The sequence below is a fragment of the Chionomys nivalis genome, chromosome 4 (assembly GCF_950005125.1).
Source record: "Chionomys nivalis chromosome 4, mChiNiv1.1, whole genome shotgun sequence".
NCBI lineage: Eukaryota > Metazoa > Chordata > Mammalia > Rodentia > Cricetidae > Chionomys > Chionomys nivalis.
In genome coordinates, this window is record NC_080089.1 from 49,828,363 (window position 1) to 49,850,048 (window position 21,686).

At 44.8% G+C, this 21,686-nt stretch overlaps 3 protein-coding genes across 4 annotated transcripts in view; 2 read left to right on the forward strand and 1 right to left on the reverse strand.

The window, feature by feature from the left end:
• Window positions 1-629: 629 nt before the first annotated feature.
• On the reverse strand, window positions 630-5,778 carry Cfap68 (cilia and flagella associated protein 68). Its single transcript, XM_057768366.1, has 4 exons — window positions 5,338-5,778; window positions 1,988-2,218; window positions 1,008-1,074; window positions 630-805 (listed from the first exon to the last, which is right to left on the reverse strand). Exons 1-4 carry the CDS (start codon window positions 5,380-5,382, stop codon window positions 630-632), a joined length of 519 nt encoding a protein of 172 aa, XP_057624349.1. The 5' UTR covers window positions 5,383-5,778.
• On the forward strand, window positions 5,694-9,952 carry Fdxacb1 (ferredoxin-fold anticodon binding domain containing 1). The gene is made up of 5 exons (XM_057767696.1): window positions 5,694-5,918; window positions 6,117-6,273; window positions 7,659-7,862; window positions 8,118-8,276; window positions 8,739-9,952. Exons 1-5 carry the CDS (start codon window positions 5,705-5,707, stop codon window positions 9,880-9,882), a joined length of 1,878 nt encoding a protein of 625 aa, XP_057623679.1. The 5' UTR covers window positions 5,694-5,704; the 3' UTR covers window positions 9,883-9,952.
• Window positions 9,953-11,703: 1,751 nt separating this feature from the next.
• Window positions 11,704-21,686, forward strand: part of Alg9 (ALG9 alpha-1,2-mannosyltransferase) — a 59,087-nt gene continuing 49,104 nt past the window's right edge. For both annotated transcript variants that reach the window (XR_009056997.1, XM_057767234.1), the window contains exons 1-4: window positions 11,704-11,901; window positions 12,882-13,017; window positions 15,033-15,167; window positions 20,106-20,176. Coding sequence is in view for 1 of the 2 variants with exons in the window: in XM_057767234.1 (XP_057623217.1) it covers window positions 11,777-11,901; window positions 12,882-13,017; window positions 15,033-15,167; window positions 20,106-20,176 (467 nt within the window). In the remaining variant the exon portion in view is untranslated. The remainder of the gene's footprint in view (window positions 11,902-12,881; window positions 13,018-15,032; window positions 15,168-20,105; window positions 20,177-21,686) is intronic.

Genomic DNA, 21,686 nt, shown 5'->3' on the forward strand with positions numbered 1-21,686 from the left:
CCACCACCGCCCTGGCCTTGTTCTTTTTCAAATTAACGACCTTTCCCCCCTATTAATTGTTATCACATATATACTTGTGTATCTATTCTTAGGTGGGGTTTCTACTGCTGTGCTAAAACACCATGAACAAAACAACTTGGGGAGGAAAGAACTTGTTTCGGTTTCCATCTTTTAAGTCCATCGTCCAGGAGAGTCAGGGAGGAGCTCAAGCTAGAAAACTGGAGCTGGGAAGCTGATGCAGAGGCCATGGAGGGTGCTGCTTACTGGCTTGCTCTCCACGGCCTGGTCAGCCTGCTTTCTTCTAGAATCCAGGTGGCACCGACCCATGGGATAGGCCCTCCTAGATCCATCATTAATCAAGAAAATGTACTCACCACAGGCTTGGCTACAGGTTAATTGTATGGAGGTAATGTCTCAATTAAAATTCCCTCTCCCCAGACATGTCTGTCTAGGTTTGTGTTGATAAAAACGCATTAGGACAGTTAGAGTAAACAAATAGAGACTTTGTTTGTTCTTTGGTGTCTCGTGTTTTATTTAGACAGTCTGTGTTAAGAGCAAAGCTTGAGTCAGCTGAAAACGTGCTCCTTTCTACAGTCTACTTCAGGCAAAAATGGTGCTGCTTTTCTCTCTTAGATTCTTGGATCCTTAGATTGCTCCATGTTTGGATCACATACACACCAAGAGTAATGAGTGGGTAGAGGCTTTGAATAGCTATTCATAAAAGTTGACTTCTCAGTGCATTTGTTGTGAGGAGGATCCAGCTCTGGCTGGTGTCCGGGGAACCAATGAGGCTCTCGCTTAAATCCTAAGGAAAGGAAAGGAAAATAGGTACACAGTCAACAAGGAATTTTAGTAACAGAGCTCCCAAGTATTTTTGAATCCTGTCAAAGTGGAAACGAGAGAAATTGTTCACTTATGTACACATTCAGTTTACTTTTGAGTCCCTTCTATCTGCCAGGAACTAAACTGGGTGAAGAGTTGAGAATTAGTAAGATGAGTCCACCTACTATGGGCTGACTGTGGCTTTTTGCTGTTGTAACTTGCATCATACGTTGATTCAAGGTAGTATCCAAACTAGAAAGAAAAAGCAATAGATTAGGAATACAGTTGGGCGGTGGTGGCGCACTCCTTTAATCCCAGCACTCGGGAGGCAGAGGCAGGCGGATCTCTCTGAGTTCGAGGCCAGCCTGGTCTACAGAGCAAGTTCCAGGACAGCCAGAGCTACACACAGAGAAATCCTGCCTCAAAAAAAGAAAGAAAGAAAGAAAGAAAGGAAGGAAGGAAGGAAGGAAGGAAGGAAGGAAGAAAGAAAGAAAGAAAGAAAGAAAGAAAGAAAGAAAGAAAGAAAGAAAGAATCTAGTAGTTGGGGCTGGAGAGCTGACTCCGTGCTTAAGAGCAATGGCTGTTTTCCCAGAGGACTTGGGTTCCATTCCCAGCATCTACATGGCAGTTCACAACTGCCTGTAATTCCAGTTCCAGAGGATCTAGCACCCTCATACAGACATACAGGCAGGCAAAACACAAATGAACATAAAAACTAAGTAAATCTTCAAAAGAAGAAGAATCACCATCATCTAGTAGTCTATAGCTAACATCAGAAGGGACAGTGCAGCCTGACTTTAGTCGCTCTGTCACTTGAGGTAGACTAGAGGTTCATCTGTGATTAGTTTGTCCGACTTTCTTATCCATTTATTGCATAGGAGACTAAAGTCAAGGCTTAGGTAAACAACAAGCCCAGAGGAGAAGATATCCTAAGTCAGAGACAGTCTGTTTTTCTGAAGACTAACAGGTGAAATCCAAATGAAGCAAGAGAAAAAGAGACCTACTCATCACTTGATAATTTACGGGTAACATTCAAATTGATACTGAAGTGGGTTCGGTGGTCCAGCCGAAGGCTAAGCTCTCAGAATACCGGACATTAATCTCTCCCATGGCGGCTGGCATTCCTTCTAACAGAAAGTCACCAAAGAACAGAAAGTTATGTTACCTGGGAGGGCAAGGGTTTGGGTTTTACAATATTCTTTAGGTCGTATCTTTCCTGGTTCCAGTTGCCTATCAGAGTACGATTTGAATATGAGTTCTCGTTAGTGCTGCATCTCCACCCATACTGAAAAAACTTGGACATGCTGTTCCAATCTGTCCACACTTCGCCATGACCATCAGCGTAAATAAGGCTGCCATAGTGTGGGTTTCTGAGGAAGCAGACAAGGTTCTGTCTCTGGAAAAACGAAGAACATAAAAGCTTACTAAACAACCAGAGAGCAGAGAATGCATTCATTTCTATCTCTGCTTTACGGGGCAAAGTGTTAACATAAGCACACCTTATTAACACTCTAGGCTTTTGTCCAAATGCAATTGATATGGGTTTGATTCTTCCTCTTCAGGTGAATGTACTCATTGACCTATCATGTCAATCTCCAGTAGTAGATAGATGACTGACTACAAATGTCACTGTCCCACAAAAAGCCTTTTCAGCATCCCCAACACCACACAAGCAAAGAGCTAAACAGACTTTAAAATTTATTTATTTTCTTTCACATGCATTGGTGTTTTGTCTACATGTATATCTGTATGGGGGTATCGGATGCCCTAGAACTGGAGTTGCAGACAGCTGTGATCTGCCATATGGGTGTTGGGAACTGAACCCGGGTCTTCTGGATGAGCAGCCAGTAATCTTAACCTCTGAGTCATCTCTCCAGCCCTGATGTTTGAGTGATTTCAAGATGTAAGAGTTGAGGGTCTAAAGGTATTGCTACGGAGAGAATGAGAGGTGAAACACTGAATAGCCAGATAACACAATAAATGATTAACAACTTCCTCTTCCAGATCAGCTCAAGTAAGATAACTCTCCTTTGACCCACACAGAAGTTCTCTTCCCGCTGCTCACTTTATACCTTTCTGTGATAGGTTCAAGAACATGCAACGTTTATATACTCAACCCCACACCTGTTAAGAACAGGATCTGAGGGCTGGAGAGATGGCTCAGTGGTTAAGAGCATTGCCTGCTCTTCCAAAGGTCCTGAGTTCAATTCCCATTGTGAGCCATTATAGATGGCTCACAACCATCTATAATGATGTATGGTGCCCTCTTCTGGCCTGTAGGCATACATGCAGAAAGAATATTGTATACATAATAAATATTTTTTAAAAAAAAGAACAGGATCTGAATTTTGTTCATTGTTGTATATATATCCTCCCAACCAATAGCCACCATCCCAAACAATAGTTCTTTGCACATACCAGAAGGAAAATGTCTAAGTTTTTGGCAAGTAATCAAAAGCCCAGCTTTTTTGTTGTTGTTATTACAAAATAAGCCTGGTCCCTGGGCTAAGGAGCAAGACAATACCTGTATTATTGATGTGTAACTTGATGGTGAATACAATGACTTGTTTGAGTATCTCTGAGAGAAACAGTAATCCTTACATAGCTGTTCCATGTTTTCCAATCCCGATCTTTCAGCTCTTCAAACAAAGGAATACAGATCACCATGGACACATGGTCATGGCTTGAGAGACACAACCCAACTGCCTCTTCACAGTCAGGCAAAGCCAAGAGTGTAGCAATGAAGGGTGGGATTGGAGGTGACTGCCCTCACATCATCTACCTTTGTGAAGATAGCTGCATGCATGTGCTGATGTCACCAAGCAGCATGCTGGCTTGGGTAGGTGGACCCAGGAAGCCCAGTGTGCCCAGTGTTTTAGAGACGAGGCTGAACCGAGAGCTAGAATAACAGACATCTCAGTTGTCTGAGGCAGAAAGTCAAGGCTGATTTTTGACTTTCCTTTGGGCGTTTGGTCAGTCAGTCACGACGTCTTGCCGTTTCTGAATCAGTCTACTGCTTTTCTTCTTCACCATCCCTTTCTAGGCAGATGGCTCCTTTTGTCCCCTTGGCAGCAAGCAGCTTCTTTTCTGACTTCCTTGTCATCAACCTTGTTCTTGTCTAAGCGATCCCCATAGGAAAGCAGTTTTTGAAAACAAAACAAAATGGGCAATGTCTTCCTATTTTAAATCTCTAGTGGTTTCTGTTGTTGTTAGAACACCTGAATTTTTAACTCCAATGTTACTAACGTTACCTAGGCCATTTTTGATGAAGGAAGCTGTGGCATCTATCACAATCAAACAACAGGTGATAGCACCCGTCAGTTCCCCAGAGAGGGTGCTCTAGGGGATATCTGAATGCACTGACTGGGGTCTCTGCTCAGACTTGCAGGGACCACTCATGGCAGCTTTTAGTCTCCAGGTCACTTTCCCCTATGCTTCTTTGCAAATTCTTCAAGCATCCTTCCAGATTTTTTTTTTTTTTTTTTTGAGACAGGGTTTCTCTGTAGTTTTCTGAGACTGTCCTGTCCTTTTGAAGACCAGGCTGGCCTCGAACTCACAGAGATCCGCCTGCCTCTGTGTCCCAAATACTGGGATTAAAGGCGTGTGCCACCACCACCTGGCTCCAGAATTTTTTTTTCTTATGGTCCTTAGAGTGTTCTTTAGCTAGGTCAGCCCAGGGCGGGTGCTTGGGTTGGGGATCCTTCACCAGTGCTATGAGGGAATGGATTACTTCAAGGCTGTTTTGCAGTTCTCCACTAATCACAGGCAGACATGCCCGTCCCATCAAAGTTAGGGTGATAGGCCTTCGTTTTAAATGTGATTTGGGGTGGAAAGTTGCTTTTTCCGGAGGCTGCTTTATCAGGCGGATTGCCAAGAACAAGCCCTAGTCGAATCTATAAGTTAACTTCATCAACCTGGGTGTTATAAAAGTTTTCATTTCACATTCTGAGACCTCTTCAAGTTCTTTATGAGCCTCCTGCTGTCTGACACACTGGATTTCTAGTGGCTTTCTATATTCTCAGAATAAAGTTTAGGCTGTTATGGTTACAACACTCCATATGACCCGGCCAGCTTTGAACTCGTCAGCTCCCACCGTGTTCAGACAATCAAATGTAACCGCTGTTTTTTTTTTTTTTTCCATTATGCTTTTGTAAACATTGCTTCTTCTGACTCTAATCCTTTTCACTTAGAAGCAGGGAACACCCGCCCCCGCCTCCCATTAGCTTTCAACACATGCTTACAGACACAGGGAATCTATTCCTTCTTTCCCCAGCTTGGTAGTGTTCCCCCTTGTGTGTGCTTCAGTAGGGATCTGAATCCCTTCACTCATCGTGGGTCCACACCCCATTGTATTAGAGTTGTCTCGTTTGCGGTGTGCATTTGTTATCAGACAGTGGACAGTAGACAGGCCACTTCTAGTACACCCAAATACTTAACTTGCTCTCACAGTGCCCTGGAACAAAACAGGCACTCAATGTGTTTTTTGTTTTTCTTGGAAATAGGATATACAAGCACCTCGAGAAATGTTGAGCAGCAGCTGAGAGACCAGGAGCTAGTCATTCAGGAGATGGTGCAGGTACAAAATCCTGTGCCGCTGAAACACGCAGGATTCACCTCGCCCCTCAGAGACTGGCTGTTTGTGACCTCAAGCAGGTGTGACGAAGACGCTCAGGTCAGTCCCTGTACTGAAATGCAAACGAGCCTTCCGAGGTGCACGAAGATGATGGGGCAAGGCCGATAGCTCCATTGCTCTCTCAGGCTTGCTGCTGTCTGGTATTGGCACTGAGTGTTTAACTAAACAACCACACGCTGTTGATGCGTCATTAACTAGTGCCGGGCGGAGAAGGGGGGGGCGAGGCCAATGAGAAGGAAGTGACGCAAAATGTGCGCTCCAGAGAGCGCCGGCAGGGAGCCAGAGGAGACCATGGTTCCCCGGCGCCTCCTGTTGGTAGGGGAAGGGAATTTCTCCTTCACCGCGTCTCTGATCGACACTCTGGATCCCGGCGTCAGTGTTACCGCTACCTGCCTCCAACACCCGGACGATCTGGACGGGGATCCGGTGACCCAGGAGAACCTACAGCGCCTGCGCGAGCGAGGTAGCGGGTCCCACCCCTCCGCCTGGCCCCGCCCAGGGCGTGGGGGTGTGGCTTGCTTGGGGAGTGTGAGTGCGCCTCCTGGAGGCGCTCACGTGGAAGTGCTGGGTGCCCAGGCCTGGGCTGGATTGCGGTTCTGTGTTTGGCTGGGTTACAGATCTTAAGATGTCTTTTGGTTTGCATTTCAACTTTCTTTGCCAGGTATCGAAGTTCGTTTTGGTGTGGATTGCACCCAGCTGGCACATGCCTTGCAGGCACAGGACAGAGACTTTGATCGAATTTATTTCAACTTTCCGCACTGTGGACGAAAAGCAGGAGTAGCTAAGAACAGGGAATTGCTTGCCAAGTTTTTCCAGAGGTGAGGAAAGACGAGTCTCAGATGCGAGATGTCCATAACCAAGTTACCACACACAAACTTTGTAGTTGGGGACGTAGAACAGACACGTGTGTAAGTTGCTAGAATATACGTGGAAGGAAGGAAAACCCAAAGGAAACCACAATCTTGTCTTAAAGTGGGTTATATAACCCTAGTGTAAAAGCACAAATAGGCCTTAGGAGGAAAAAGACAAAATTATTTTTTAAAAGTTATTTAGTGTCTGTCTGTATGTTTGTAATGTACGGGTGTGAAGGTCAGACGACATCTTAAAGGAGTCGGTTCTCCTTCCATTGTGAATCCGGGGGATAGAATTTAGGCTGTCATGCTTGGTGGCAAGTATCATTACCCACTGGTCCATCTCGATCGCTCCAAATTGTTTGTTTAAAAAATATTTTAGCGGGGTGGTGGTGGCATACACCTTTAATCCCAGCACTCGGGAGGCAGAAACAGGTGGATCTCTGTGAGTTCGAGGCCAGCCGGGGCTACAAGAGCTAGTTCCAGGACACAGGCTCCAAAGCTACAGAGAAACCCTGTCTCGAAAAACCAAAATAAAATAAATGTATATATAAAGGTGCTTTGTGGGCACGTTTGTCTGTGCATCATGAGTGTGCCTGATGCTCAGAGAGGCCAGAAGAGGGCATTAGATCCCCGGGACTGGAGTTACTGATAGCTGTCGCTATCATATGGGTGCTGGCAACTGAGCTCTGAACAACCAGTGCTCTTAGCTGCCAAATCCTCTCTCCAGCTCACCCCCAGAATGTCTTTAAATGAAAAATAGTAAGAGCCAGTATAGTTTGATGACGAAGAACATGGATTTAAGAGCCACATGGCCTGGGTTCAAGTGCTGGTTCACCTCTTACTAACTAAAACTGTAGGCAAGTTTAGGCATCACCTGCTTCTTTTTCTGCACCTATGAACTGGGGCTACTGTAGTAACTGCTCCTTACAATGATTATGGCTTTACAATAGTGCTTTACACCAGTACACTACACTGATGGTGTTGGAGGATCCACTGGCCTATAGTCCTGAGAAACCTTTAGCAAAGGCCGTGTTTCAAATTCGGCAGTTGAAGTATAGATGTGTGTGCATGGTGATTATCAAAGCCAGGGCCTTATGCAGGGCGATGTAGTGCTCAACCCAGCCCTTAACTATAAGAGGTTTTCCTAATGGGGGAAACAACGCAGAGTGAATTATCTGTGGGAGCCTTCTGGACACTGACGTTTCTGTGAGATACAGGAAAGCAACACAAATGCAAAGATAGACCTCTGCAAGTAAGGTGAATTTTAATTATTTCAGAGCTAAACCATGTGCATATTGCTGATTCCTTTGGTGGTTTCTGATACATTTCTGGTGTTTGTCCTCTATAAGCTGTGCTGATGTTCTTGCAAAGGAAGGGGAAGTCCACGTGGCCCTGTGTAGAGGACAAGGTGGAACTCCTGCCGATGAGCCGCAGAGAGAGTGGCACAACAGTTGGCAAGTGGTTGCCATGGCAGCCCTGGGAGGGTTCATTTTAAGTGATGTGTATCCCTTCAGCTGTGAGGCCGTGCCAAGATACAAGTGCACTGGGTATAGGTAAGTAATACCGTAGGCCTAAACCTTCTTCCATCTCTTGCATAAAGTCATAAAAAAAAAAAAATCAAAAGCGGACTTTTTCCTTTCTAATTTCCTGATTTAGTTTCAAAAATACTTTTCTTACTAATCGTAACCCCCTTTCTCTCTCACACACACACAAACACACACACACTTATACGCATATGTTTAGTTTCAACTAAAATGTAAATAAATAATATTTAATTTAAAGAAGCTGTTTGTTCATTTATTTGGCAGGAGTCAGGCTAAGTCGTTTCACGTAGAAGGCGCTTTGAACCATATCTTCACCCAGAGTTCACCCTTCGAAGGCTCTCAGCCCAGAACATTCAGGGTCAGTCTGGAAGACCAGTGGTTTTCCTTTACAGAGCCAGAGGCACTTGCAGGAAAGTTGAACAGGTAATCTTTTATTTTGCTGGAAATCATTTCTGTCCCTACTTGTACCATGATCGTGTTAATGGTCACCACCTTTTGAGTGAATGATACATGAACTGTTAATGATGGTGCCGTGGGTGCTTGCCAGGCTGATGGAGTGTAGGGCTGGTGGCAGACGTCTAGACCATATGCTAACTTTCCAGGCCTGGGAGTATCTTGCCTAGCATGCACCAGGCCAGAATTGGCTCCCATCACTGAAAATAAATAAATAAATAAAATATAAATAAATAGATAAAAAACCCTAAACCAAACCAAAAGATGAACTTGCTATCTCAAAAAAAGTATATGCTATTTCACTTTATGACAAATGAGTTATTTTCAGGATTGGTTTAAGAATGATTGCATTCTACATAAGAACAAATGATTTTAATTACAGCAATTATAACTGTTATTATAAGTGAAAAATTATTTTGTGTGTTTAAACAGGCGGTTCCTTGAAGCATCTTCCTGTCATCCTGTCAGAACCATCAACGAGACGCTCATTGCTGAACTGGGCAAACACTTTCCTTTAAGAAGACTGCAGTGCTCCTTCCCTTTGTTGTCACAGGGAGGCACCAATATCCTCCCTCCTGGGACCTGCGACCCGTCTGCCTTTTGGATTAGTCTCCATGAAGATAACTCTTATTCTGAGTCCCTGACTGCTGAAATAACACAGGAAAAGGGAGACGTTCTCCTATTGTTTTCAGATTGTGCCCTTCCCAAGAGTCCCGGGCAGGATGAACAGGCCAAGCTCTGTCTTAGACCTTCTCTTCTAGTTCACGCTGAAGCTGTCATCCGTTCACCAGACTTCCTCCCAGGGTCCCTGCACATCCTCAGTGGGCCTGTCTATCGGAAGTGCCATATTTCACCGCTCACAATGCCAGCATTTCATGAGACTTTGCTTATCCTTGGGTTAAATAAAAATGTGAAGGATAGCTGCCTGGCATCACTGCTGGATCACCTGAAGGATATTCTAGATAATCTTCTGACTCAGACGTTGCTGGAGGGCTCCAGTTTGAGCCCTTCAGTGGAATTTGTCCTTCAACCAAATGGAAAGGATTATGTAATTCATGTGAAATCTCTTCATTTTGGCCCAGATTGTACTGAGAATATGATTATTGGGACTGTGGTCACATCTATAATTGTTTCACATAAACAACAGTGTTTTGTGTTTGTTTCTCTAAACTTGGACTTGTTAGCCATGCTTGTCTATGATATTTCCGATTGGAGACTATTGTGGACTTTTGATAACCGTTTCCTGAAAAGATTTGCCCCTGGGAAAACAGAGCGCTTTAAAAGCTATTCCCTGTATCCTCCACGCTACGTGCATGATATTAGCTTTTGGTTAGACAAAAAGAAAGGATTTGATGACCTAGAGTTCCACACCGTGGCCCGAGCAGTGTCCCAGGACACTGTTATTTCCATACAGTTCCTTGGTCGTTTTCAGCATCCGGAGACTGAACAGGTCAGCCTCTGCTATAGATTGACCTATCAGGCTTGTGACAGGGCGCTCAGCCCACAGCTGGCAGCAGCAATGCAGTCCCGGTTCAGAAAAGAGATTCAAAGACAGCTCCATGTTTCGCTTCGATAGCTTAGTAAGGTCCTTTCTACAGCGGGAACCCTCATTGTATGTTGTATGTGAGTGGAAAACAACAACTTGAAGCTGTTGCTCCTTTCTGGAATCTGGATTTTGTTTTTTGGTATGTGTTGTATGTAAGATTTTGTGTGTGTGTGTGTGACCAAAGTAGTGTTTATGAACCCTAAAGATATCTGTGAACATCATTTAAACCTACAGCCTGGCTAGGCATAGTGGTGATGGTGCTGGTACTGGTCCTGGTGGAAGTGGTGGAAGTGGTGGTGTTGGTGGTGGTGCTGGTGCTGATGGTGGTGGTGCTGATGGTGGTGGTGCTGGTGCTGATGCTGGTGGTGCTGGTGCTGATGCTGGTGGTGCTGGTGGTGCTGGTGCTTCATTCTTCTGAGCCTAGTCCTCAGAAGGCAGAGGCAGGCAGGGGTCTGTGTTTGAGACCAGCCCAGGCTATATAGTGAGGTCCTGTTCCTAAGAACCAAACCAAGCTAAACCAAAAACAAACAAAAATACCCTTACAGACTAATGTGACTGGTGACCTTGTAGTTCAGTTTTTTGATCCTGAGTAATGATTGAAGCACAAACAAAATATGTACTTCACTGTTCTTTTGCTGAAGAGGCTGTAGTCTGGATGTCTTACCACACGTGTTTGCAAATATATTTCCCACACTCTCAGTTCCTCTTTATCATCTCACTGAGTTTGAGTCTTATTGCATGTGTTACACATGTGGGATTGATCATCCCTTACACTGCTGCTTCTATCATTGACTATCGAACTCATGTAATTCAAGTCTCAGAGTTGGGCTTGTCATTTGGTTCTGTCTACCTTACTTCTCTCTTCAGGAAAGGAATGAGGTACATAGGAGTTGTACTGAAGCTGGATATTAGGGCTTGGTAACTAATGACTGTGTATGGGAACTGATCCATAGGATCAACCTCCATTTTTATTATTCTTATTTGGATTTTCAAGACAGGGTTTCTCTGTGTAACAGCCCTGGCGGTCCTGAAACTTGCTCTGTAGACCAAGCTGGTTTCAACTCACAGAGATACCTCCAGCTCTGCCTCCTGAGTGCTGCGATTAAAGGCATGTGCCACCACTGGCCAACTTCTTTTTCGGTTTCTCTCCCTCCCTCCCTCCCTCCCTCCCTCCCTCCCTCCCTCCCTCCCTCCCTCCCTCCCTCCCTCCCTCCCTCTCCCTCCCCTCCCTCTCCCTCCCTTTCCTTCCCTCCTCTCTCGTAAAGTGTCTTTGTAAATACCTCTGAAACCAAGAAGTCCGGACCCCTAGACTCCTTTAAAAACAACAAAACTCTCCTCAAAAGGGCTTTTGTTGTTGTAGCGAGAATAGTATATTTGTACTCGGTCCTCAGTTGGAATATAGTTCCATTTATAGCCAAGCAACTTTGGACCTTGGCTTTATCAGTAAAAGCAAGGTGGCTGAGAGAATTAAAACCACGTCTGTAAAGTGCCTACCGCTGCGCTGTAGTAGCAACGCCACTGACAAATGCCTGGTTGAGTATTTTGCGTAGGACTTCCTCGGACTCACTTCTCAAAATTCTGGCCTTACTGGTTTGTCTCTCCGGAGTTATTGGCTGCCTCCATTCCTCTCACAAGACACAGCAAGGTGTGCGGTGCCCTTTAACGGAACACTATGTAGCATTGGCAAGTGTGGTGTGTTGAGAAATGGGAAGGGAGAAACATCCAGCGTTAGAAGTGGGAGGGCTAGCCCAGGCTGCTGATCCGCGCCTTCGCCCCAATTGGTCCAGTGACACAGTATTTTAGTCTTTTCTGCGCATGTCAAGGCTTTTTGTCCCTCGGCGGACACCGTTTCCTAGCCAAGCAATGTCTGCGCTCTCGCCGATATCTTAGCGTGCGGAGTTCTGCCCTTTCTCCGACGCTTGGCATGGCGAGCCGAAGGGCCCGGCAGCGCCTCAAGGGCGGCGGCGGCGGGGACACGGGCCCGGCGGCGGAGAAGCTGCGGGAGCTGCTGGGCAGCCGGGAGTCGGGCAGCGCGGAACAGCGGCTGGAGTGCGTGTGCGGCCGGAGGGCGTGGCGGGCGGGAGGTCGGGCGGCCGGGGGTCTCCGCAGCGAGCCGGGCTCGCCTGGCCACCTCCTTCTGCCCCTTCTTAGGGTGTCCGGGTTCGGGTTGATCCTCGCCAGTCCGCAGGTCCCTGCATTATTGGAGCGAGGGTCTGCCACGCTTCAGGTCCAGGCCCACACTGAGCAGGCTTCCTGCTGGTATAGTTAGCTGAGCCTCTGTGGAGCTGATGGCTGGAGAGAATGCCTTTTACACCGCGCTGCCTCCCGCTCGATTGTACCGGTAGCCCGTTTGCTGTTTTCTCCCCTTCTGCGGGCCTACAGCCCTCGAAAACACCAGCAAGCCTGTAGCCTATAGGTCAGGGCTGCAGTAAAGGAACTGTCGGCTGCACCTGCACTTTGTATTAGAGGCCTCTGTTCGTTTAAAGGAGGGGGCGATAGATAGACTTAACGAGGGATAACGTTAAGAAATGGGGAGAGAGCATTGTGGCCTTCAAGTGAGTAATTAATTGGCTTGAGGGGAAAGGGAGTGTTGCAGGTGAAATAGGCCAAGATGTATGAAGTAGTGTATTCCCCAGTAGCAGGAAGTGGAGGTGGGATTGAAAACGCATGACAAGCCGGTAGGTGGTGGCGCATGCCTTTAAAAAAAAAAGAAAACGCAGCCGGGCGGTGGTGGCGCACGCCTTTAATCCCAGCACTCGGGAGGCAGAGGCAGGCGGATCTCTGTGAGTTCGAGACCATCCTGGTCTACAAGAGCTAGTTCCAGGACAGGATCCAAAACCACAGAGAAACCCTGTCTCGAAAAACCAAAAAAAAAAAAAAAAGAAAAAGAAAACTCATGACAAGCCCTTCTTTTAGGTGAATGGTTTATTGCGTTGGTGCCTTTAGCCATTCTTGTCTTTTCTGTCTGCATTTAGTCTTGCTAGCAGGCTTCCCGATACACTAATGGTTTTGCTTTTCCTTCCGGGCAGGTCTGGAAATAAAGCTGGGCAAGTCTGGGCTCCTGAAGGATCCACTGCTTTCAAGTGTCTGCTCTCAGCAAGATTGTGTGCCGCTCTCCTCAGCAACATCTCTGACTGTGATGAAACATTCAACTACTGGGAACCAGTAGGTGATCTTTTTAGCTGTTGTTTTGTGTGTTGGTTGTTTCTGCAGTCCTAGGGATCCAACCCGTGGTGTTGGGTGTACTAGACAAATGCTTTACCACTAGACTACATCCTTAGCCCTCAGTTCTGGGATTTGGCCTTTGATCTTGATTTGGTACTTAGGATTAATTAACAAACAAGTAAAATGCAAGTGTGAAAATACTAAAATAAATTATCTTCACTTTTATAGCCTAAAATCTATTGATTTGGGGCTAGTGAGCTGGCTCCATGGTTAAGAGCACTTGCTCAGTCATGAGGATTATAGTTCAAATTCCAGCAGTTCAAATTTAGGTGAATCCAGCTCCAAATCATGACAGCAGTATGGTGGTGCATGCCTTTAATCACAGCACTCTGGAAACTGAGGCAGGAGGATCTCTTATGAGTTCAAGGCCAGTCTTGTTTCCAGAGCAAATTCCAGGACGGGGGAAGGGGGGGGCGCCACTACCTAAAGAAACCCTGTCTCAATCAATCAATTGTTCTCTGATATCTGACCAGTTCTGATCTTTGATCTCATGCCCTCTTCTGGTACATGCATACACTCATACATAAATAAAACAGGTCTTTAAAATAGTCCAAACTGTTGGTTTAGTTACTGTTGAAGCCTGTGACCTTTAGATGACATATTCAAAGGTGAGACTTAATAATCTTTTAAATGGTTTTATAAGTCTAGGTAATACTTGTAGATCCAGGTTTTAAAGCTAACAGTTACTACAAAACTTGAGGGAAGTCCAGTTATCCCTTTTCATCCTGTTCAGACCCCACTTCTTAGAGGGAAACTATATTCTTCCAACTTTTTAAGTTTATGTCTTCTGATGTGTGTCAAAGTAATTGTGGGGGCTTGTTTTTTGTCAGCTTGACACAAGCAAGAGTCATTAGAAAAGGGTGGATCCTCAGTTGAGAAAATGTCTCCATAAAACTGGGATATAGGCAAGCCTCTAGGACATTTTCTTAATTAGTGATTGATGGAGAGGGCCCAGCCCTTAGTAGGTGCTGCTATCCCTGCACTGGTGGTCCTGGGGTCTATAAGAAAGCAAGCCAGTAAGCAGCACCCCTCTGTGGCCTCTGCATCATCAGCTTCTGTCTCCAGGTTCCTGCCCTGTGTGAGTTCCTGCCCACATTGTTTTTGATGATGAATTGCTATATGGAAGTGTGAGTGTCTTTCTGTTGGTTTGTCCTGGCCAACTTCGATGCGTTAGTTTTTGTTTTATTGTATTTTTTTTTTTTTATATTTTTAAGATAAATGAGTGAATGAATGAAAACCTAGTCACTAGGGTAAAGACTAACAACTGAACTGTCATTTAGACTTGTTGAGAGGGAAATCTATTTCCTCCAATAGAGTGACACAGACTCTCAGCCATTCCAGGACACCTCATGTTCAGGTGTACTTGACCAATATAGAATCGGACTCCACAGGTTTCTTTGTTGTTGTTTTGTGTGTGTGTTACTAATAGTGCATGCATAATATTTCTGATTTATATGTTTATGTATACATAAATTTGGAAGTACCTTTACCCAAACACATTTGTATCAAAAACCAGAGGGAAGATGTTTACTTGGTATATGTAAGGAAAATAAAAGACTTAGAGTTTTTCTGTTTAAGTTAAACTTTTCTTTATTTTTATTTTTTGGTTTTTTGAAGCAGTATTTCTCGTGTAACAGCTCTAGCTGTCCTGGAACTAGCTCTTGTAGACCAAGCTGGCCTCGAACTCACAAAGAGCCACCTGTCTCTGCCTCCCATTTGCTGGGATTAAAGGCCTGCACCACCACCGCCCAGCATTAAACATTATTTTAAGAAAAAACAGTAAAATTTTTAGTTTAATTTAAAAATATGAGGTTATTTGTTGTTTTTCTTGCTCATTAGTTACAAATGTTAATTCTCAACATTTTGTGTCTGACAGTTTTGACAGGACTCTTCACCTGTAAGCCCGTGAGGGGCTCTGCTAGTACAGCCCTGAGCACATCTGTTTCTGCTTTCAGACACACTACCTCATCTATGGGAAGGGATTTCAGACGTGGGAGTATTCCCCAGTGTACGCCATTCGCTCGTATGCTTACCTGTTGCTGCATGCCTGGCCAGCTGCATTTCATGCACGGATTCTGCAGACTAATAAGGTAAGGGCGGCTAGCCTGATCGCAGTCACATCGGTCAGCAGGCGAGTCTGGGAGCAGTTTTGAAAAGAGAACAAAACCCATTGATGATTAAGAGGCTGATTTGTTTCTTTTTCTCTTCTTCTTTTTGTTTTTCTTCTTGGAGAAGGAGTCTTGGTGTGTTTCATAGACTAGTCTGGAACTTTTGAACTCCTGCTTTCCCCCCTCATTTCCCAAGTTCCTGTGTCTGTAGGCCTGGACTGTCAGACTACGGGTGTGCGAGCCGTGTGGAGGTTAGAGGACAGTCTTTTGGATTCGGTTCTCTCCTCCTACTGTAGATGTCTTGGATCATACGCAGGTGTCAGACTTGTGCAACAAGCACCTTTCAACCTGCTGAGCCACCTCCCGGCCTCACCATCCAACACACACTAATCGAGCAGCCTTCATGTAGTATAGATTATGTTAAGTGATGAAACAGTGACCCAGCTGAGTCTGCCTTCATGGAAATTATAGTTCCATGGGGGAAAAGAAACATTAAATAATTCAAAATGTAGATTTATGGGAGAAAAGTACAAGGCATGATGGGGTAGCATATTAAGAGAGTCTAATTTAAGTAGGGTGCTCAAGAATTAGCTGCATTGGCTTAGGGTTAAAAATTTTGACAGTACATGTTTTGGTATGGGTATTTTTGGGTTTTTTTTGTTTGTTTGTTTACTCGATTACTTGAATATCTAGGCTTATGTTTTTTGCCAAATTTGGGAAGAGGGGTGTGTGTGTGTGTGTGTGTGTGTGTCTGCAGATCTGAAGGGCCTGTGTAAGCACATGTGCCTGTGCACAGCGCAGAGGCCAGAAGAGATACCAGCTGTCTTCCTCCATCGCTCTCCACTTTATTCCCTTGAGACAGGGCCTCTCACTAAACCTGAAACTCTCCATTTTGCCTAGGAGATGGCCAGTAAGCTCTTAGGAGCCACCTGTTTCTGCCTCCTGATGCTGAGGTTACAAAAGCACATGACCATGCATGCCTGGCTTTCACGTGGCTACCACGTTTGAGTTTACCTCTTCATGCTTGTATGACATGCACTCTCAGTTGTGGAGCCATGTCCATAGTGTGTGTGTGCGTGTGCGTGTGTGCCTGTGGAGTCCAGAGGTGTCAGAACCCTTAAAGTTGCAGTTGTAGCTACAGGTGGCTCAGCTGCCTGACATGGACTGGAACTCCAGTCCTCTGGACTAGCAACACATACTCCTAACTGCTGAGCCATCTCTCTAGCCCTGGGAGCAGTTTTTGTAACTAAGGGTCTAAGGATTATTTCTCATATAAATTAGTTTGATTTATGGAGAGTGGTGGGATGGATTAAATGAGACTGAGAAATAAGAAGAGGCCAGCTTTGTGTAAGACCTGATCTATTAGGAGATACTAGTGGTGGTTTTGGTTTGCTTGTTTGTTTTTGTTGAAAAGCTTTTGAGGAGAGTCATGGTTACAGTTGCATTTCACAATGATCAGAGAGACAGCACACACAGAAAGTGGCAGGACACTTTGTCTTCCTTTCCTGCCAAGTATCTCATTTCTGGCTTTTTAGGCTTTCTTGTGCTTCTGAATTTGTTAGAGGAAAAATAAGATGGAGGACTCGGTAGAGAACCAGCAGCTTGCAGTGCTACATTTTCATTTCTAGCTGAGCTCCATTATCACACAGAACTTGATGTTTCCAGACTTCATCCTCTTCTGTCGCTTACCTTACATACGTGGTGTGAACAGCTCGTGTTCCAGTTCACTCTGTTGCTGTGGTAAGAGCATTCAGATTAAAAGCAACTTGGCGGGAATGGGTTATTTGGCTTATGCTTCAGGTCACAGTCTTCATCAAAGGAAGTCAGAGCAGCAGCTCAAACAAGGAGTTAAACAGCAGCACGGAGGAATGCTGCTTGCTGGCATGCTCCCTGGCCCTTAACCCTTTGGCTTTTTTGTTTCCTTAGGCTAGGTTGGCCTTGAACTTGCAAAGATGCATCTATCTCTGCCTACCCAGTGCTAGGATTCAAATATGTGTCACCACACCTTTCTAACTAGCTTTTCATACAGTCCAGGTCTATTTGCTTTCCTAAACAGAGGAGGAGTGGATTGGGGGGTAGGAACAGAGGGTCAGTGGGGGAGGGACTGGGACGAGAGAAAGGAGGGAAACTGTGTCTGAGATGTAAAATAAGTAAATTTATTTAAAAAATAAAATAAGAAAGAATGGAAGAAAAAAATATGTGAGCCTCCTCAACTAGCTGCTGTTAGATTTCCTCCTTTTTCCTCTGGTCTGTAGATGGTGTGCATGTTCCTTCATAACATTGGATGTGGATTCATTTTCTTTCAAGTGACAGCTTCTTGGCTGAAATCCTTACCTGTGATATAGTCAAGTCAGTTCTTCCCTTACGGTCCTAGGTCTTTCTAAATGAAGACCTCCTTCATCCCACAGTAATAGTTATTCCATTATCTTGTTAGCTTTCTTTTTACCTGTCACTTATGAGACTTCTGTCATTGTCCCTCCACCCCACCCCCTTTTATTCTGGTGGAATGTAATTGAGTTTGTATTTTGATCTTTATGCTGAATATCTCGGTGAATTTCCAGGCTGATGCCAGTGGTTTGTCAGCTGAATCTCCTGGATTGTTTTTCACTTGGGTTTATGTCCTTGTCGATTTTATGTTGCTATAGTAAAGTACCCGAGGCTGGGTAGGTCATAAAGGGAACAGACAGCTGGGAGTAGTGGCATAGGCCTTTAATCCCAGCACTTGGGAGGCAGACGTGGGTGGATCTCAGTGAGTTTTGAGGCCAGCCTGATGTACATAGTGAGCGGATAATTGAAATAATATAGTGTCAGCATTCTGGCAAGGGTACCCTGGCTATATCATTTGAAGGAGAAGCAGAAAGAAACTAGGTGTATACCTGAGGCAAAGGTGAGGCAGCATGCTCACTCTGTGGCAGCCTGCTCTCAAGGGAGCTAATGCAGCCCCATGAGGGCCTGCCCCTGCTGAGAGAGTAGTCATCTGTTCAGTGAGCAGAAGCCACTAAGCCTCATTGCTGTCTACCAGGACCTGCTTCTTGTAAGTTCATTATCTTAATGTCACCACCCTGGAGACCAAGCTGCTAGTAGTCAGATGCTTAGGGACAGACCATAACTATACGCTTTCTTTCTCTCATTCTGCCCCTTGGGCCTCATATCTGTTTCCTTTTGCACTGACTGGGACTTTCAGTTACAGTGCTGATAGGGGAGCCGATGGCATCGTTGTCCTGCTGCTGAACAGTATAAGTCTGTGTGTGTGCGTGAGAGCGCAGGTGTCTACAGGCCAGAAGAAAGTGTCAGATCTCCTAGACTTGGAGTTATAGGTGGTTGTGAGTCACGTGAAATGGGTGCTGGGACTGAGCTCAGGTCTTTTGAAAGAATAGTATGTGATCTTAACCTCTGAGCCCTCTCTCCAGCTCATTTCTTTTTTAACTTTCAAATACTCCATAGTGTGAGGAGTCCTTATCATAGACACATCTCAAATTATCTGTCCCTGTAACATCTATACAGTTGCTTATCGTGTGGTATAGGTTTTTTGTGTCTTATTAATGAATGAATCTGACTCTCATCGGCTCTTTCTAAAACTCATTTGGGAATTTGGTTGGTTGTAGTGATAAGCGTGGGCAGTGTTTCCATGCTGGCTACTTGCAGTTATTCTGCTGAGCATGGAAGCAGAGTTATGCTGTGAGGATTCAGCACTCTTAACATACTCTATATGCTCTGTAGTCTAAAAGCTAATCAAGGGGCTGGAAAGGTGGCTCAGTGACTTCAAAAGTGCTGGGTGCTCTTTCAGAGGACCTGAGTTCACTTCTCAGCACCCACATAGCAGTTGAAACCATCTGTAACTGCAGCTCCAGGGGACTGATGCCCTCTTCTGATCTCCTTGGGGGCACTACCTGAAAGTAGCTCCTAGACATATGTGCAGGCAAAACATACATGCACATAAAATAAAAATAAGTAAATCTTAAGAGCTAGTCATTACAACCCTTATTGCTGTTTTATTAAGCTCATGCCATTAATTATAGATTTGATTAATTCATAGTACAGATAGGAGTTAAACACCTTAATCCCAGTAGGCTGCTACGTCTCCTCTTACCATTGTATATCTTTCCAGTCTTTCATATGCATGTAGTTTCCATAACTGTAATGCTGATGTATTTTGTAAATAATCAGTATTTAAATTTTTATGGCTGTTGAACAAGTGCTTCACAGCCAGTGAGGTGGCTCATATGTGCAGTCCAGCATCCAGAAGGCTGAGGCAAGAGGATACCTGTAAGTTTTAGGTCATCCTGAGATCCATAGTGAGTTCCAGGATAGCCTGAGCTACAGTGTAAGACCCTTAAAAGAGGAGAGGAGGAGCTGGAGAGATGGCTTAGCGGTTAAGAGCACTGGATGCTCTTCCAGAGGTCCTGAGTTCAATTCCCAGTAAATGCATGGTGTCTCACAACTATCTGTCACGAGATCTGGTGCCCTCTTCTGGCCTGCAACCAAACATGCAGGCAGAACACTGTATAATAATTAAATCAATCTTAGGGAGTAAAAATGGGGAGAGTAAGGGAGGAGAGGACTTGTTGAATGAGCAACAAATGAGCAAGGTATCATAGGTTTCATCTTTGCAACCCCAGGTGTTTATACTCTCCGAAATAGATGTAGTAGCATGATTATATGTATGCCTTCATCATTGGATATTTGGTAGTTTTTATAATAGATGCCTTTATGAATGGAGGCTCCCACCCCTCCTACAGTAAAGAAGTGGGTGCAGTGAGTCTGGGGATATGAAAATTTGTGTGGTTCTCAATAAATTCGGCTCTTCAGAAGTGTTGTACCAGTTTATAGTACAGTTTACTGACAAGTGAGGACTTCATCCTCACAAGCATCTAGGCTCCTTTTGCTGACTGCTGTTTTCTCACTCTGGGTTTCTTTCAGATTCTTGTCTTCTACTTTTTGAGATGTCTCCTGGCTTTTGTGAGCTGTATTTGTGAACTTTACTTTTATAAGTAAGTATCAAAGCTTTGCATCCAAAAGCACCAGGGGCCCTGCTGTAGCTCAGACAGCTGTCAGAGAGCACTCTCCTGTGGTCTCCAGCTGAAGGGTGACTTCTTGTCTACGGAGGAATTGAGGAGCAGTGCCTCCAGCTGCCGTTCCCTTGGCGTGTCCCTGATTTTAATTTGCAGTGCATGTCTCGCTCATCTTCATAGGATTTAGTGAAACCTTAGTTTTGGCTCTAAGTAAAGGATTGATTGATTCACTTCTTCCCTAGAGCTGAGCCGATGGGAGACTATTCCCAGTATAAGACTCTGCTCTCGTTTGCACTCATAACGTGGCCTCACACCAAGTAGCTCTCAGTTGATTGAATATTAATGAATCCATTATGCATTTAAGTATTCTAGCAATAAAATAGCTGCCTTTAAAAAATGTAACACATAAAACCCATTAAATTTAATAGTGCCTTAACACATTAAAAGAAAGTACTCAGACTTAAGGATCATTATTAAAAGTTTTCCCATAGCTAGATGTGCCAGATTGAAATTAATTTTTGTCCTTGACTCTGACAAGATTAGAGGTAAAAATAAAACCAGTACTCCCTCTGGGGATTGTAGCTATAAGTTGGTTTTCATGTGAATTTGGGCCTGAATTCAAATCAACCATCTCATCTCCTAAGACCCATGATGGAGATTTATGGTGAATTGTCCTAGATCAGTAGAGGTCCCATGCATCACATAAAAAATTTCCCTAGCCGGGCGGTGGTGGCGCACGCCTTTAATCCCAGCACTCGGGAGGCAGAGGCAGGTGGATTTCTGTGAGTTCGAGACCAGCCTGGTCTACAAGAGCTAGTTCCAGGACAGGCTCCAAAGCCACAGAGAAACCCTGTCTCGAAAAACCAAAAAAAAAAAAAAATTTCCCTAGGGCTGGAGAGATGGCTCAGAGGTTAAGAGCACTGCCTGCTCTTCCAAAGGTCCTGAGTTCAATTCCCAGCAACCACATGGTGGCTCACAACCATCTGAAATGAGATCTGGTGCCCTCTTCTGGCTGCAGACACACAGACAGAATATTGTATACATAATAAATAAATATTAAAAAAAAATTTCCCTAGAGAACTGGACTTTTTTTTTTTTTTTTTTTCGAGACAGGGTTTCTCTGTAGCTTTTGGTTCCTGTCCTGGAACTAGCTCTTGTAGACCAGGCTGGCCTCGAACTCACAGAGATCTCCCTGCCTCTGCCTCCTGAGTGCTGGGATTAAAGGTGTGCGCCACCACCGCCCGGCTTGAGAACTGGACTCTTAACCCAGATGACAGGAAATCACCAGGACTATGTTAGGACTATAGTCTTAATACACAAGAAAGGGTGATGAAGTCAGGCTGGAAAGTGGCTTTGTGGCAGAGCGTGCTTCATATGCACAGGGTCTGGGTTTAGTTCCTGGGAGGCGTGAGAAACAGAATACAGAAGTCACACCAAAGTACCACACAGATCAGGGAAGTCACAAAAAGAGACAAGACATTGAAGAGCT